General features: G+C 35.9%; 1 protein-coding gene across 1 annotated transcript; it reads right to left on the reverse strand.

The window, feature by feature from the left end:
- Positions 1–7,820: 7,820 nt before the first annotated feature.
- Positions 7,821–11,340, reverse strand: LOC103950017 (putative calcium-transporting ATPase 13, plasma membrane-type). Its single transcript, XM_009361164.3, has one exon. It carries the CDS (start codon positions 11,130–11,132, stop codon positions 7,977–7,979), a length of 3,156 nt encoding a protein of 1,051 aa, XP_009359439.2. The 5' UTR covers positions 11,133–11,340; the 3' UTR covers positions 7,821–7,976.
- Positions 11,341–18,881: the final 7,541 nt, after the last annotated feature.

Here is an 18,881-nt window from a genome sequence, read left to right on the forward strand (position 1 = left end):
TTCACTTTCTTGTTTTCTTTTTCTTAACCTTGTGATGTTGCTAAATCTGTTTTGCAGGTTTAGACTTTTAGGTTTAGTTTTAGAGGGGTTAGGTTTCATGTCCCCCCTCTTTTTCTTGTATCTTTATTGTTTGCGTTTCTAGAAGGGTAAGGTTTATGTCCCATCTTCTTTTTTCAGGTATTTCTTTATCCATTTTTCTTGTATTATAAGGGGTTATATTTATGTCCTTCATGACTAGGTGTAACTTCTTTTTCATTATTAATAAAATTTACCTCGTACCATTGTGGTTTTATAAAAAAAAAGAAAAAGATGATGAGTTGTAATGTTTACTTATTCTAAATTAGGGAAGTTGTGTTCGAGCAACTCAGTGAGATAAACAATGTATATGAGACAAAATACGCTTTTTCTTTTTCACAAACAAAAGTGTTAGTGAGTTAATTATTAGTTATTAAGGGGGAATCAGTTAGGATCAAACCTGCACAAGATTGTATAGGTGCTTTCTGCCATTGCGAAAAAGCTCCATTTGCAAATCAAATACACTTCTTTATCAGTTTCAATTCTTGGTTTTTTTTTAAGTATTGGATTACTTAGTGTAGTTTGAAACTCGCATACTTTTAGATTTTGCATGTATTAACAATCTATGCAAGTGTTGAATCAGAATAATTCCAATACATATGTGTTAATAAATTAAAAAAAGTGAGGAATAAAAATAATGTCAACTTTAAGTAAAAACGCAAATCTTGATTAAAAGTAAGACTGGGTATCTAAACTGACAAAAGTTCGATTTGGGCCTTGTTGAACCATTTCGCACATAAGTTTTAGCACTATATATTACAGCTGTTCTGCCGCATTCGTCGTGATAGGTATATAGTAACTGATCACCTTTCAAACGTAGATGATCATGGGCATGTTTGAAAATGGTTTTATAATAACTGAAAGCGTTTTTAGAGAAAATATTATCGAGTTCCAAAAGTATTATAAGTGTTTTTTGTAAGAAGTATCAGTTATGTGTTTATTTCAGAAAGTATTTTGAATGTTTTTCTAAGATTTGCTTGTATCTTTACTAAATATTAGTTCTTAAAACATTTTCACCAAAAAAAACTCTATATTAATAGTTAGGATTAATTAGCAGAGCTCTGGTGTTTTAACCTTTAAATAATTAGGGTTAGCAGCTTTGGAATTTTCCATCAAACCCTAAATGGAGGCGCATGCAGTTTTTCGTTTTCTTTGGACTTGGATGTATACAATATCAATTAAAAAATGAAACTAAACATGGCTTTATTCTGTGCCGAAATATTAAACAACAAGCCCACGTGAAAAGTGTTACTAATTAGCATGTTTTTTTATTTCCCCAAGTGGAACTATCACTTGCAGACTTGCAGTTGGAGAACATCTTCCATGGAAAAGTATGTAATGCAAATCTTGAACCTGAATAAATAATGAGTTCATATTCAATTGTATTTCCTTGTCGTTGTGAATTGGTTAAAGTATTTTGGAGTTTGCGTCAAGTGTTTTTGTTGCTTTTAAAAACAACTTATTTAAGTCGGAAAAAGAAAAAGATGATCAAACAATAAAACTAGAATGTTTTCTTTTGTTACTATCACTAATTAAATTTAAAAATGTAGATTAGAAGGAATGTTGTTATTGTTTATTTATAAATGTATTAGGATTTCAAACGATGAGTTGTTATGTTTACTTAGTTTGCATTTGGAAAGTCATGTTTGAGTGTTAATTGTTAGTTGTTAGGGTGGTCGAGATCGAATGCGTGCTAGGCATTATTGCCTTCTGCAATTGCGATAAAGCGCCATATGCAAATCAAATACATTTCTTAATCAATCTAATTCTTGCATTTTTTAAGTATTGGATTACTTAGTGTAATTTGAAACTCACATACTTTTCAATTGCTTTCAGACTTAAACCAAACTAAAACCAAACCATTTTTTCCCCTGAATTTTGCATGTGAATCCCCTTACACGTATGAAAGAGGAAATTGTAGAAATGATCCCTCAACTTTAACCTAATTAGAGTAATGACCCTTTTGACATGACATATTAACAGAAGTATGATGGAGTTGATGAAAAAGATCATAGATGCACGTTTTGATGAATTAAGAAATCAACGATCATGAATTTTCAATTAAAAGAACATTACTTCAATTAAATTAAAACTAAGAAATCATTACTACAATTTTCTCTGTACAAAAATGATTCCCTATCTCATGGCACAAAAATAATGTGAAATATGCTTAGCACGTGGACCAAAAGCTCTCAATTTTGTTTGGTGGGAAGCTAGCTTAGAAGGTGTTCCTTTTCTCCCTATAGATATATCGGCACCTGTTGTCACCCTCAGCTCTCAAATCCAATCACAGCGTGATGCTTTTCCTTCCAAGAAGTGACTAATCACTCAAGTTACACCATCCAAACATTTACCCTCAACATCAATACGCCGCCCTGCGGTTCCACAATTAGGACAGGCCTTAAAAAAAGTAGGCCTGGTTGTAAGCATCCAAACCAGTTTTATAACTTGAAGCTTCAAATAAGTTAGATACTCTTATCGGAAATAAAAGTACAAAATAAAATCCAAAACGTGCACCTTCCGGGCTAGAAAACGGTTGCGGCAATCATGCATGTGGGTTTTTAATTATTTATAAGAATAACTTACGTAGACTGAAGCGTTATGGATGACATTTCTTACAGAAGTATTACACTATGTTTGGATGAAAAAATTTAAGATTACTAAAAAATTTTAAAATGACGGAAATTGAAATGACGAGATTTTATTTTCTAGAATTTGTGAATATTCTTGTTTGGTAAACCTAAAAGAATAATGAAATTGAATACGGAATTTGTTATTTTTAAACTCTAAATCAGAGAAATTGGGAAATGACACCTATTTACATGGAATTTCAACTTAGGAATTGGAGGTCCCAAATCCCAAGTTTTTTTCCATGCGGAAATTCTAAATTTCTATGCTTATGAATCCAAACAAGAGAATTAGTGTATGTCAATTTACAAATTCTGATTTTTACTTAAATTCCAAGTTTATTTTCCTCATCCAAACATAATGTTAGATTACTCATGTCTTCTTCTTTTATCAAAATTCACATTGTTTATCCGTAAAAGTTGCCATAATCAAGCAATCTTACCTAATATTTCCAGCCCTATTCTGTCTGTAAGACTGTCCAAAGTGAAACTCAGTTATTTTTAGTTTCTAGGGTTTCCATTTTTGGTAGGTCTTAGAGAAGAATTTTAGTTGAATCCGTCATTTTGGTATATGCTAAGTGACCACAAGTTGGGAGTAATAGAATTTTGAAGCTCAAGATTCAAATCCTTTTGATAAGCAAATATCAAGTATAGTTTTTCTTATTCACAATTTTTTTTTATTACAAACGATATTTTTACTATGTTAGGCTATGGATAGGGGAAAGGGCTCAAGCCTGATATAAATTGGGATGAAGAGAAGATTATCCACCAGTTCAATCCACTGTAATGTTCATAAGTTTAGTCTACAAGAATAAAAAGCTGACGTCAATGAAGTGTTTGGAATTGTATCAACTAACGGAAAACTCTACAATGCATTCATGCATTAGATGGCTTGATTTTGACAATTTCAATGTTGTTCAAACATTGATGCATCCCATACATATGTGTATTGTAGAAACACTTTCAACATACTGTCTTATAGTACTTCTCTTCTTAATGTTGAAAGAGGTCTAAACGTGGGAGTAGGATTTTCTCTCCTCCTATTACCATTCCCTTCTGTTGATGCACAAAATCGGCGAGGACTTTGGTACAACAGAAAGTGTTAGGTTTGTGACCTTCGCTAGATTGCTTTGGTCATTAGTGTGGATAAGTATGTAAATGAATAGAGAAAAGGAAGCAAACAACACAAGATGTACGTGGTTCACCCATATTGGCTACGTCTATGTAGTAGAGGAGTTCTCATTAGTTGTGAAGGGTTTACACAAATACATAGGTTCAAGCTCTCTTTTAGTGAGTTCTAGTGAATAGTTTAGTACAAATGACATTAGGGATTATTGTGGGAGAATGATCCCCTTTTATAGAAGAGAGTTTCTAGCTTTGTTCTGATAGTGACACATGTCGTGTTGTGATTGACCTCTGATATCGACACGTGTCGCGCTGTGATTGGCTTCTGATACCGACATGTGTCGTGTTGTGATTGGCCTCCTGGTTGGAGGAAAAGTCTTGTGGGTTATTGACGGTATGTTGTTGACCGGTGCTTAGTAGTTTCGGGATTGGTCAAGGATGGTACAAACACCTTCCATCTCCTCCTCTCACACTCTTCTTTTTGTCTTATTCTCTATATAAAATATTCAAAACAAGATGTAGACGTGTCGTAATTGCAGCCGTTTAAATATGAGGGGATGAAAGAAGAAAGAAATTAGAAGAGGAGATAATCCTACTCCCTACATGTGAATAGCAACTGCATATATACAGAGGATATTCCCATGGGACTTTAGGTTGGAGATAGTTTCCCTTGGACCTCTCTTCAGGAGCACATTCCAGGCTCCTCAATCAGTTTGGGTTATGGGCTCTGAGACAGACCGCGGTTTCCTTCTTTTATTTTTTTTTCGAGTGCTTCTATTTGCACCCACTAAACTACCCAGCACATTCAATGCACGAATGATCCAATGAATTTTTCTAGGATGGCGTTATCCACATCTTTTTTTTACCTTTTATATCTTTTTTAATTTCCGACCATTGATCGAATGAATTGAACATAATCAAAGAACAAAAATTAACAAAAGATGTATGAAAAGTAAACAAGAATATGTGAATAGCATTGTAAGGTGTATGAAAGGTAGAGAGAAGTGTGTGAATGTTACTGTCTTTTTCATAATCCAAGTTCCTCATTTGCAGTAGCTTGAGCATTATAGCCAGATTTGTCGGTATAAACTCCATTAAAGCTAGAAACTACTATAAGAGCGGAATAGAAAAATGCAATGCTAAAAGAGCAAAATAGAATTTTTCGAACAGTATGATACAAAATGCGGTTCACAGTCTCTAGAACTTGTCGTCGTCATTCAAAATGTCGATAATTCCATCTCACATCATTCCTAACTTACATCAAAGCGGTATGAGATTGTTATGCGACTGATAATTAAGATAGGTTTTTGTAATTTACGTAAAATTAACTAAATTAACAAGAATGAAATCAGCAACAATAAAAACAAACGTTTTGGCAAAATCAAAAGTAAAAGGCACAAGAGTTTAGCTCCCACTATTAACAATCCTATGTGGTTCTACCAATTATTTATGAATTATCACATACATGCTTTGAATGTTAGGTTTTCCTAATGTATATTCTCCTTGTGATATTCAACATGCAATCCATCTGTGTTTTCAGATCAAATATAAACATGCAAGGTTTATTAAGTTTTGTAAAAAACTTTTGAAAAACCCTACAACCCTTAAGAGTGTGATGTTCGCTTTAAGTGAAATTATAATTATCAATCACAAGAAACTCTACTCAATTTCAGGGTGATATTCCAACATAAATTGCATCAAATTACTTGTCTAAACATTTTAATAGAAGCTAAGCATTAAGACATATAGAAGTTTAAACGAATTCAATGCCAAATTAAGTTGCCTATTGTGTGGCTTAGCCGAACACCCCTCCCCTAGTGTAAAAAACTACCTTAATTGTTAGAACTACATTCAGCTAAACATTCTAATAAGTTGTTTTTTTTTCTTTTTTGAAAGAACTGCTAATAAGTTATTGAAATGTCTCTTATATTTTTTTTGGATTAAATAAAAGGAAGTTTTAACGAAAAGCCCACGGTACTGTTCACTTTAACGAAAAACCACATTTTTTACTCTAAAAAGTCAATCCTGGTACTATTCATTTTACCCTTTATTTTGTCCTTATCATTTAAACTCAAAGTTTTCAAACTCTTTTCATTAGTTTTTCTTAAATAAAAAGCTTCAAAAGGAATTTGGTGTACTTAGATAATTCCATATTTGCAAAAAAAATCTCTAAAAAATGTAAAATAAGGAGGAAGTCCATGATTTCTTTGGACGTAATTTTTTTCTCAAAAAAAGTAAAGCTTTGCTCTACTTTTGAAACGCTCCAAAAGGATTGTATAAACTAAGTGGGTTGTAGTCAAACTATGATTTCATAGGAGTTCAATAAGCTTTAAAATCAATGTGTATTCAATTAGGATTTTAAAAGGAGATTTTATAAGACTTTGAAATCATGACGTTGTCAAAATAGAATTTTAAAGGATTAAAAAAAAAAACATCCAAATCCGAAAGTAGTCAATTAAAATTTTAAAAATGTCCACACATGTTAGGTGTAGTGAGATTGTTAAGGATTTGCTATGATTTTAGTGAGGGATTTTAATGGATTTGAGGGTGGGTGGTATAAATACCACATGCCATCAAGAATCCAACCCTCCACCTTGTGATTTCAAAATCCAATCGCGAAGGCTAGAGTCGAACTGAAGAGGCATTCAAAACCTCCATGGAGCTGTTGTGACAAAAACATCATTAGGAACCATGCTTCTCAGGTTCACTCGAGTTTGTAGGAACTGAAAGCTCGATATCAAAACTCCTTTCCTTGCCCACAAGCAGTGAAATAGTTTTCATGGCATCTCGGGCTTCTTTTCTCAATCCAATGCAGGCCCTCGTTCATTCATCTCTCTCAATCCGAATGCATGTGGTGTTCCAGAACCATCTCTGAAGTTGTTGCCCGAGCCAGTTGACATACGAGCTTCTTCGAATGGATTCCTTTGCTGCCAGGGTCGTGATGGCTAAAAGGCTTTTACTACATTTGTAATCCTATTACAAGGAAGTGGTCAAAACTTCCCAAGCCAAATGCGGATCACGGATTCTTGTATTTGACATGAAGATGGAGTGCGCACAACTTGGCAGAGGATTTGGGACCCTAGGTATGATGGATGGAAAGCTATGGATCCATACTTATTATAAACATGTAAAAGGTTTAAGAAAAGTACAAAAAAAAAAAAAAAAAAAATCTAAAAATCTGAGGAAATCAAATGAAGAATTCATATAAATCCATAGAAATCTGTAATACAATTCCATAAAAATCTATCAAAATCCATATGTAATTGTAGAATCTATTAATATCCTTTGAAATCTATCACCTAAAAAAGTACATTAAAATCCTCTAAAATTCAAATTGACTACACCCCTAAGTCAACATTATTCGAACCATCCTCCGCAACAGTAAAGTATAAACTTTGGATAATGTTTGTATAACTCCTTCTTGAGGAATGAGCTTATTTCTCACTTTTAAATAATATTATTTACCGTAAAAATTTATAATTAGAATTGTTCTATTTCTTAATCTTCATTTGAAGAACATTCTTACAACAAATCATTTGAATAGGAGCTTGTTCAGCCATTTAAATGTATAAAATAAATGGACAGTTCATCATGAATATGTTATTTAGTACATAAATCGTTAATTTATTCAATATATATGGATGACTAAGCAATCTCTTAGTTGAATGATTTTTTGTATGGTTAATCTTCAAATAAAGACTAAGTAATTGAACGGTTCTGATATAAAAATATGTTATTTGCATGTGGAATAAAAAACTCATTCGGGAAGGAGAAATGCGAGTATTATCCAAACTTTAAATGACACTTACAGTTGCTCTTATGAGTTTTATTTTTTATTTTTTTATTTTTGTTTTGTTGTAGAACTTTTATAAAATGAGCGTGCATAATTGACATGAAATCGTGTAATGAATTTTCTTTCTCACTAGGCGCACACCTTCTAAAGAACAGACAACAGTGACCGGATTGTCACTATGTTTTCAGTCAGAAATGACATTGCATCATTGGAACCTAGTTTTAATTATATTATCACGAAATCTATGCTGAACATACTTGCATCCTACAAATATATGTTGTAAAACAAAGTATAAATTACATTACTATAGAATAATAAAAGTATTTAAAAACTTTTAAACAAAAAATTATGCCAAACTATGACTTACATGAACGAGCAGTGTCGCTTTTGAATTGGGTCTTCAATCCTTCAAAATGAAAACCACTGCAAATAGAGTTCTTCTTGGACTTCTTCCACTTGAGATAGCTGAAAATAGGTTTCTCAGGAACAGGAATCGACTTGACAACCCAACCAATTGGCCAAGAGACTGCTGCAATACCAACACAAGCACCCCATTGCCCCCAATTCAACCTTTCTGTATCTGCAAACTTCTTCAAAAACTCCACCATCACCACCTGCAGCAAAATTGTGACAGCAATAATTCCCAAAAACAACTTGTTGGTGTGGATTCCTCTGAACACATTCTTCTTCTCAAGCTTTCTTGCATTGAACTCATTGAACACCTGGCACAGCACAAATGTGTTGAAGATCAGTGTGTCCTTCACCTTGTCCTCCACACTGAAGATCGATTTTCCTTTGAACTGCAATGTCAGGAGGATTGCAATCTGGTAGAGTGCTTGAGGCAGGAGGTTCCTCCACATTATATTGGTGATCAGAGGCTCCGTCCTCCCGACCGGCTTTTTGTTCATGAGCTCTTTTGTTGGCTTCTCTGTGGCGAGAGCCAGAGCACCTAGTGTGTCCATGATCAAATTCACCCACAGTAATTGAACAGCTGTTAACGGGACTTCACCAGCGGAAATTGCTGCTACAAAGTTGATCACCAGCGCTGCGACATTGACAGTGAGTTGAAATTGGATGAATTTCTGGATGTTTTCGTAAACACATCTTCCCCACCTTAAAACCGTGGCCACCGAAGAAAAGTTGTCGTCCATGATCACGATATCTGAGCTCTCTTTTGCAACTTCTGTGCCTTGAATACCCATGGAAAGTCCAATGTCAGCTTCTTTCAATGCAGGCGCATCATTCGTGCCATCCCCCGTCACTGCCACCACATGGCCTAATTGTTTCAAGCATTGCACCATGAGAAGCTTGTCAAATGGGGAGGACCTTGCCATCACACAGATTTTGTCCACCTTTTCCATTCTTTCTTCTGGTGTGTAGTTGCGAAATTGCACGCCTTCTATCACCGCGCCGCTGAAGAACATGTCCTGATCGGGCTTGAGTATCCCGCATTCTGTGGCTATTGCTTTAGCAGTGAACACATTGTCGCCTGTGATCATTTTAACATTCACTCCTGCATGTTGACAGTTTTCAACAGCCTTCTTCACCCCTGGGCGGCATGGATCTTTTAACCCAACAAAGCCTAATAGTGTTAATCCATCTTCTTTTAGCAAATGTTTATGTTCTTGATCATCCACTTGCTCTTTTACCTCAATTTCTTTATGTGCAAAAGCAATGCATCTGAGGCTGCTCGCGGCCATACCTTGAATAATCTGCTCGAATTTCAATTTTGCGTCTTCATTGATATCTTTAACAACTCCAGATACATTGTAGTAACTTGTGCACATTGCTAATACCATCTCTGCAGCTCCTTTCCAATGTGCTTGCACAGAATCGTCAACCTTCCGCTTCATCAAAATCCCGCTTCGTTTCTTCTGCGAGTTGAAGGCCTCGACATAGAGAATGCTACAACTCTTCATCACTTTCTTCATATCCATCTTCGCTCCATGCACTGCCCACGAAAGAATCGCCTTCTCAGTAGGACTCCCAGAGATTTCAATTTCCGAACTCGAATTGGGCCTAAACACACTCCCGGTTGTGTTCAGAGCAACCCCTTCATAAATCAAGTTACGAACGAAAGGAGATATAGACGAATACGCCTCTTCTTCCACAGGTTCCTCACCAAGCCAAAATTTGGTCACCTTCATTGCATTCATGGTGAGAGTGCCTGTTTTGTCGGTACAAATGACGGTGGCAGACCCCATCGTCTCACAAGCAGAGAGCTTCCTCACCATCGCCTTATCTGCCATCATTCTCTTCATCGAATACGCAAGCGTTAGAGTCACAGCCAGAGGTAGGCCTTCCGGAATTGCCACCACAACAATTGTAACCGCAGCTGCTACAATCCCTACGACCGCGTTTAATATGTCGTCAACTTTAGTCTTGCTGCCATTATACTCCTGGTTTCCATTCTCGTCCTCTGTATTTCCAGTGAAGTACCTAACCATCAAGACAGTCAGGACTAAAAAAGCAACTACCAAACCGACTTTACCAATCGATGACGTTAGCTTGTTGAGCCGAGCTTGCAGAGGTGTCTCTTCACCATTGTCGCGGATGATTTGGCTCATCATTTCGCCCCATGTTGTGTTCATTCCAACAGAGGTGACAAGCATTCGAGCATAGCCATCAGCCACTTTTGTGCCGGAAAACAAGAAAGGATTCTGGTGGTGACTAATTTCGACATGATCACTCTCCCCTGTCATGCTTGATTCGTCTACTTGTAACGAATGGCCATCTAGAAACAATCCATCGGCCGGAACTTGGTCTCCTATCTTTAAACAAATGACATCACCAACTACAATTTCGAATATCGAAATCTGCTGGCGCCTGCCGCCTCTCACGACTTCGATTTGAACATTGTCGCTGACTTTAGACAACTTATCAAACTGTCTGTTCTGTCTAAAATTACTCACAGCAGAAACAGAAATTACCAGAGTGATTGCAAGAAATATGCTTCCGCCATCGATCCATCCTTCTTTTGGGCCGTGTACTTTGATTCCCAAGCCGAGAGAAAGAGCGGCGCAGCCTAGGAGGATGAGAATTGTGAGGTCTTTGAAGGCCTCCCACACAAAGTGGAAGAACCCTTTTGTTTGTGGCTTCTTGTACGTATTAGAGCCGAATGCTTCGAGTCTTTTTGCAATGTCATCTTCAGGATCATCGCCACCATGGATTCCGTGCTCTGCGTCGGTTGTGAGTGCTGACGCAATTTCTTCAACCCCTCCCAGCTCCTGGAGCTGCTTGAGGTTTTTCTCCTTGACAAGGTTAGTGAGGGTAGTTTGTTCAATTTGGAATAAGCTATCTGATGACTTGACAGTAATGGCCTCGTAAGAGCGAGATCGAGATATTTTGGTGTTTTTGTATTTTGGCGGTGAAAGGTTGAACGCTCTGGAGCAGTAGATTGTGGCAAAAGCAGAACGCCATTTTCTTTGGTGTTTGGTAAGAGTGCTTTTTGGAACATCAAAAAGCAGCCCGATTCCAATGCAAGCCAACTTTGCATGCAGTATGGTAGACATGCTAAACTGAAAAGTGCTTCCAAGTTTAGAAATCGTAATGAAATTCAAGGCGGCAATCGCAGAGATAGATGAAAAGACTGCGGTGGCCAAATATTAAGCACGTAACGATTACTCAGTAGCTAATCTCGCGTAGTTTAAACAACTATCGACCGGAATACTATCACGGATTCCCAACAGAGGTAGAGAAAAAGCTTTGGAGATGAACGAAATCTATCTCAAATGGCAAACAAATAAATGGAAGCAATTGTTGTTCCTCACAAGTTCGCGTGAGTATCTACTTATAGCCCGTTAGTTAACTTAGAGAGGAAGAGAAGTTCAGTGGAGACGTGCGTGGCATAAAGTTTCCCACGTAAGTATTACTTCTTTCCCAAGAATTCACAGCCAATGGCGGTAGCTTTCTGAAACCAAATAAGTATAAAAAAGAAGACGAACCGCCATGCGGCCATGGTATACTGGGAACTAAGGTCGGTTTTGAAGACAACATAATGAATATCTTGAGCGTACGCTGACGCCTGTATTTTTGGACAAGAGGAGAACAATGTTATATCCTGGAAGGTGCTTTGGACATTACGAATAATGAATACGTGTGCTTCCTTTTCTAAACTATTTCGCATGCAACTTCTTCATTATTATTCGTCATAGGTGGGATAAATGATTCTACATCATGGACGTGTTATAATTGGAATTAAGGAAAGGATGGAACGTATTCGTCATAGGTAAAAAAAAGCTCTTTTTTAAAAGAAAAGACATTTTTTTTTCGACAAGTGTTCTTAATGGGCGATCTGTAAAAAAAAGAAAAAAAGCTTAATACTTCATCTGTAAGTCAAAGAGGCTTGTGTTATGTTCTGGTCTGTGATGGTGTAGCCTCTCTTCCCTCCAAACTTTTTTCGACAAAAAAAAAAAAAAGACTTTCTTAACGTATTTTAGGGAAAATTATAAAAATAAAAAATTTTCAGATTAAACTCTTTGACTATTTGATATAAGTTTTTTTTTAATCATCTATTTTGATTATTGTAGTTAGTTTGATTAGTTGTACTGGCAAGGGTAATAGAAGAAGAAATAAAAAACGTATACTATTTATAAAATCACTAAACAAAACATCATAATATATATCCAAATATTTACATATGTGTAGATAACTTTATCTATTTATATACAGCAACCATAATCATTCTTGACGAGTTTTCATATTTCAAAACCGTTCCATCATGTTATCCATATTATTGAAAACATTATTAAACTAGAGAAAGAATTACTAAAAAAATTGTAAGCCCTAAAACTCAAGTATGAGGTAGGGTAGAGTAGAAACAAAAGTGTATAGAGAATAACAGGGTTTTACAAAACTTATTGTTCTTCGTTCAATAAATTTGGAATTTGAAATGGCTAAATATATGAAATTCAAGAAAAAGAGGGGGAATAACTATATTAGTGCACAAGTGAATGACGATTTTTTTTTTTATAATTAAAAGCGAATGATGATTTTAATTTAAAAGGTTATTGATTTGTGATAAATGACCATTTGATGTAATATTCTTAAATTTTGGGATCAAATTGTTGGATGAAAGAAAAGATACTAATTGAATTTGTTTAAAGTGTGAGAAGGATTGCAAGGCAATAGAAATAAGTGTAATACTAATTTCATTTTCTCAAGTCAGATACGTCTAGGTCCTTATGGTATTATTTGGTATGCAGACGGGACGGGATGGAACGGAATGGGACTGGACGGGATGGAACGGAAAGGAGCGGGAGCAAAGATGCCCTCGGATGGAAACAAGGAGGAAGAAGAAGGAGAAGGAGACGGAGAGGTTATAATTTTGTGTTCCACGGATGTGGAATGAGTCGTTCCAGGGGGGGTGAGGCGGAACGAAATTCACCCAAAACTCGTCCCGTGGAACAGCTCGTTCCACCTGTATTAGGCGCACCAAACATGGGACGGAACGCCTTATTCCACTCTGTTCCGTTCCGTCCCACGTACCAAACGGTACCTATGTTCTTCTGCCAGTGAACGGAATAACATGAGCCTTGAGTGAGTTTTGTTCCCATCCCAACCCCACGGCATCCAAATTCCAATTGGAGTGGTCAATGGGTTTTCGTCGACAGAGATTCAAAATGTTGACTCACTTCAAATTCATGCACAACTGGCAATTTTCCATATGTTAGTGCTGTACAACACGACTACAATATGAGAAATTTTATTTGAACTTATCTAACATTTTTTTACACTCAACTTATTCTCTTCATCTATATTGTTTTTTATTAAAGAATTAATATCTCTTTAAACCCAAATTTATTACCTAAACTATCATCTCAAACCCAATTCAAAATATAAAATTATCTTTACACTCATTCCCTTTATAAACTAACATCTCTAATTGAATGTTTTTTTTCTTTTCAAAGAGGCGTCATTTGCCCCTCTATAATTGCATGCTGTATAGGACTAGCATTTCCATGGCTGCTTTTTTTCTTTCTGCTACCACAACCCATCCATGGACTTAGGATCCAAGAGATCATTCTATAGACTTAAATTTGCCAAGAGAATGTTATGCAAGCTCCAGTTCAGTCATTTTTTAAATCGAGCATTTTCATGTACTTTTTAAGAAATTTTGAAGTGACATAGGTCTGGGTGTTTTGCTGCTATGTTAATAAACAAATAAACAAATAGGAGCTATTTCGAATTAAAAATGTGCAAGACATGCCACCCGCTAGTTCGTTGTTAAGGTTGAGCAATCTTTATTTGCACCAAGAATCAAGTTTCATGTCTTTGCAATACTAATCAAAAGTTCTTGCACTAATGTTTTGAGGCGCATATAGACAGCAGAGAAAAACAAATACAATAATATAAAAAGTATGAAATTTAATCCAAGGAAAAAACAAATAAACAAAATATTCATAAATCGAGTCATATCTTAGTTGGAGGATTAAAAACTTCAAAATCACCATCCATCAATAGAAAAACTTATTTTTCTCTATCAATGTTATTAGGGTTTTAGTCGAAATGAACGTAAGATAAACAAAGGGTGATGGTAGGGTTTAATTATAGTATGTGGGTCTATTGATAAATTTGGTTTTTATTATTAATTTCATTTTGTACTTAATAGTAATTATGTAATAGGGTAAAATAGACAATTAACAATTAACATTTAAAATTTATATTGAATGTAGAAAGATGTTAGATAAGTTTAAATAAAATTTCTCCTACAATATTCATTCACCTGTAACCCGCGTACACTGTCGGAGAAAGAAACAATGCAAGAACTTAAGCTGGTTGCGGAAGAAGTCTCGTAGGAATTTACGATCCTTGATTAATTACCCAAAATGTATACAATTAAATTAAGAATTTCAAGTTTTTATTTTTATTTCTATTTTTCGTTGCCGAAAAGATTTTAAAGTGAGATTGATATCTGTAAAGTAGATTAGACATGCATGGTGGAAACTTCTTGGTCCCGTATATTGTTAGTCCCACTACCGTTTTGATATAGGTTTTTATAACTGTATTTTTTCGTCAAGGTTTTGGCTAGTTGTCCTCCTCGCTGTACTTTTTTTCTTTTCTAATAAATTTTGGTAGGCTTGGGTGTTTGAGGATCGTCCACCAGTTCATACCTAGGTCAAATTAAAAAAATAAATTAGTCATGGTGGATATTTTTAGGTCCTGTATATATTTCTAGTGATCGATCGATGTTCCAATGAATTAATGAATTAATATACGTACATTAGTCGTTAGGGTTGTAGAGTTAGCTCAACTAAATTTAAATTCTACAGCCACTTAGTACTACAATTTAGTGATATTTTTTTTCAATTATAAGTGAGATGTTTTATTTTTGAATATCATAAATGCTGAATTCGATACCAATGTATTCATCAAACTTTTAGTTTAAATATATCATTGTATTAAAAAAAATTCCTACAAAGTGCCATGGGGTCAACTTAATTAACTTATAGTGGCTTAATTTCCTACCAAATCATTAACAACCTCAACCTTAAGTGTGTGGTAATGTAATGGTTTGATGAGAATCACATCATCAACCACCTCGAGTGTGGAGTTAGTTCAGCTAATTTTGTAAGTTTACAAGACTCATTGGGGTCAAGTTGTTGATCGTAACAATTCATTAACAACGCGTCATTCACCTCAAGCTTTGTAAGTAATAGAAAATTTAATTTAGGTCAAGTTTAATAAGTATAAGAAATTTGGTTTAGGTCAGAAAATTATTTTCGACATTAAGGAATTCAATAATCCTATCTTCTTGAGTTTAGGTCAGAAAATATCGGAAATACCAAATGTCAAACATATGGATTTATATGGCCTATGAATATTTTCGATATTTGCAGAAGCGCTGACATTTTGTATAAGTTTTGCAGTCATTTTGGTGTTTTAATTTGATCGCTTCCCACATTGACCTAAAATTAAATTCATTAAACATTATGGCCTATTCGCAAGTGAAAAAAAAAAGAGAGAAAAAACCCTTTTGACTAAAATGATATCAAACCCTAAAATATCCTGAAAGAAAATAAGTTTTAGTGGTTGAGAAAGAATGGTGTAGTTACTTACCGTTATATAAATTATTTACGTTGAAAGTTATGAGTGCGCGGGACAATTATATTGCTTTTGCTTTCAACCTTCGGTCAACTTTGGTATTTGCATAAGTTGACGCATAGAATTAACATTAAATTCTACAAAAAAAAACAAAAAAAAATGATAGGGTAGGATCAAGTCGTTTGAACTGACCTCATGTTGTTTTGTTGCACTACTCTTCTAAGACAATTTGGGATCACAATAATTAACTAATAAGACCACCTTTATCAATTTTTTTTTTTTTTGTTCAGAAAGAGGTAGTTGCATATAACAATAGGGGTGGACACTTGGAACTGAAATCCGAAATCAAAACACGAACCAATGTTCATACGCTATTTTTTAATTTTGTTTGCAAGTAGTTTGAAACCGAAACCGTTTGAAATTGAACTGAATCGAACCAAATGGTTTGGTTCCATTTCGGTTTAGCTTCAAAACCGCACCACAAAAACTTTCGATTTGGTTTTGGTTTCACTCAAAACAGTACCAAATTGAACCGTACCCACCCCTCTATAACAGGGCAAAAGCTCCAAGAAACAGAATTAAATACAGACAATGATATCCCGTGCTCAAGGAGTTAATACATAAAAATCCCAGAAAAGAGGAAAACACAGCCAAGCTTGAAAAAGACACAAAAGGATGGCGCAAAGCCATCCAGTAAAAAAACTAATAACAAGAACCAACAAGGGAGGGGGTTTGACGCCCATCTATAGTTTCTACTCTCAACAAGCCAAAGCTTCAACCTCATGAGCTGCTCTATTTTTTTTCCTTGAAACCCATCACCATCTCACAGAATTGAAATACAGAAAAATTAGAAATAACAATCAAGGCCAATATACAAGACGGTGTAGCGGCATAAGCGTTGTTGCAGAGTCTACTCAACGGCTGGAGTGGTGAAAGATTGAGTGCAGGTTGAATTGGGATGAAGTTAACTTCTATTTGTTATGTTCAAGAATGATGAATCATTGATTGTTTTTATATATGTGGATGATATTATATACACCGGTAATTATGCTAGGTTGATTAAGGAGTTCAAGAATGATATGAGCAAGTATGAGATGACAAATCTTGGCTTTATCAATTTCTTGGGATGGGAATAATACAAACTGAGCATAGCATCTTCATCAACCAAAAGAAGTATGCTCTTGCACTCTTGGACAAGTTTGGTGTAAAGGATTGCAAACTTGTTAGTATACCATTGATAGTAAATAAGAAGCTGAAGGAAGATGGGAGTGAACATGCAGATGAAGCTTTATATAGACAAGGCAGTTTGTAGTATTTGACTGCTACTAGGCCTGATATAATGTTTGTTGATAATCTATTGTCAAGGTTTATGCACAATCCCACAAAGAAACACTTTGACACAACAAAGAGTGTTAAGGTACTGTGACAGTGACTGGAATTGAATATGTCAAAGGCAAGGAGGCAATGCCAATTGGCTACTGTGACAGTGACTGGAGTGGTGATGAGAATGACTTAAAGAGTACATCAAGCTACGCTTTTTCATTTGGTAGTGGCATCTCTTCATGGGATTCAGTGAAACAACACAGTATGGCACTATCTTCTGCAAAAGCAGAGGATGTAAGTGCTTCTGAAGCCACTACTTAAGCAATTTGTCTTAGGTTTGTCCTAGAAGATTTTGGATAATTACAATCTGAGGCAACACCTTTGTACTGTGGCAATACCTCTGCCATAGCCATGACAAAGAATCCAATGTTTCATAAGAGATCAAAACATATAAACAGGAGATATCATTTCATAAGGAAGGCATTGCAGAATAACGTCATTAATTTGGTGTATTGCAAGTCAAAAGGACAACTTGCCGATACTTTTACAAAAGTTTTACCTGTTAGAACCCAACTCCACTTCTTTCTCAATTGCACAGTAACTTGTGTTACAGAGAAGACTATTACAACTATTACAACATCAACCCCCTTTTTCTCTCTAAGCTGCATATTTATACAACATATACTATTAATATTATGCTGACACGTGGCATCCTAACAATACTACCCCCGTAAAATCAAAGCGAGCATGTTTAGTCTGAACATTCGAAGTCAAGAGCCCACGTAGTGTACCCTTGGTGTCAGAAATAGGCATATGATAGCCCAGCTGAAAATCACAATCTGTTGAGTGTGACCTTTGATCAAACACTTGGAGCGCAAGTGAATCAATTTTCACGAACCCATCATTAGAAAAAGGAATTGTGAAAATGAAATCATGGGCCACGTTGTTCTTGCAACTAGATTCACGAATAGACGAAGGCGTCGTCCCAAACTGAATGAATTTATGTCCAAAAGAAGTAGCCAAGCCATTAGGAAATGTAGAACCCAGAACATAAGCTAGAACCTTGGATTTCTTGCAATCAGAATCAAGAACTGGAGAAGCTTCCACAGAATCTTCAGCTTTCTTGTTGAAGAAAGAAACCAACTCCTTTGCGATGCCTGCCTTGCGATTAGAATCAAGAAATGGAGGAATTTTCACAGAATCTGTAGTTTCCCTGTCGAACAAATTGAAAACCGTTTCGCCCTCCACAGCCAAAGCTTTCCCGAAAAAACCCACAACTTTCTTGAAATTTGGAATTGGAACGAAATATTGCTGAACAATTGTCGCCGTGTTTGACTTAGTCGCCACCCTTCTTGAGTCTTAGGCTTATATCTTGGACGAATTTGAGAAAAGAACACATCTGTTTTCTCTCGGGCATGAGTCTTTTCCTCGTGGCAACTTGATTTGATTTCATATCATAGAGGAAAAGATTAGGGTTCATACCCTACTGGAAATGAGGATCTGCATGGGTTGGCTTCAAAAATTGACCGACCGATCCAGCACCACCTCTCGCCATAAGCAACTGCAGTTGCTGCAAGATCACAACTTGGCGTGCTTTGAATTCGTGTTGAGCGACCTTGAATTCATGCTGAAAATCTACGAACGTAGCCTCCAGGTTCGAGACGTGAGTTTCCATGGATTTACTCGAAGCTAGACACAGCATACAACGAGGAAAGGATTGAGGCATAAGGATTGCTGGAGAGTCTACTCAATGGCTGCAGCGGCGAAGGATTGATTGCAGGTTGAATTGGGATGAAGAATGTCAAGTTATTGTTCTTTGATCTTGTTTTAATTTGAAGGTAAATGAACCAACATGATCCTCTCCGGATCCTCTGTGTGTGATCTGGGAATCGTGT

The sequence above is a fragment of a genome, unplaced genomic scaffold (genome assembly GCF_019419815.1).
Source record: "Pyrus x bretschneideri cultivar Hongxiangsu unplaced genomic scaffold, Pyrus_bretschneideri_v1 Contig27, whole genome shotgun sequence".
Taxonomy (NCBI): domain Eukaryota; kingdom Viridiplantae; phylum Streptophyta; class Magnoliopsida; order Rosales; family Rosaceae; genus Pyrus; species Pyrus x bretschneideri.

Excerpts from the sequence above, each read along its gene's own strand:
- LOC103950017 (XM_009361164.3), bottom strand. The coding sequence starts at position 11,132 with ATGTCTACCATACTGCATGCAAAGTTGGCTTGCATTGGAATCGGGCTG.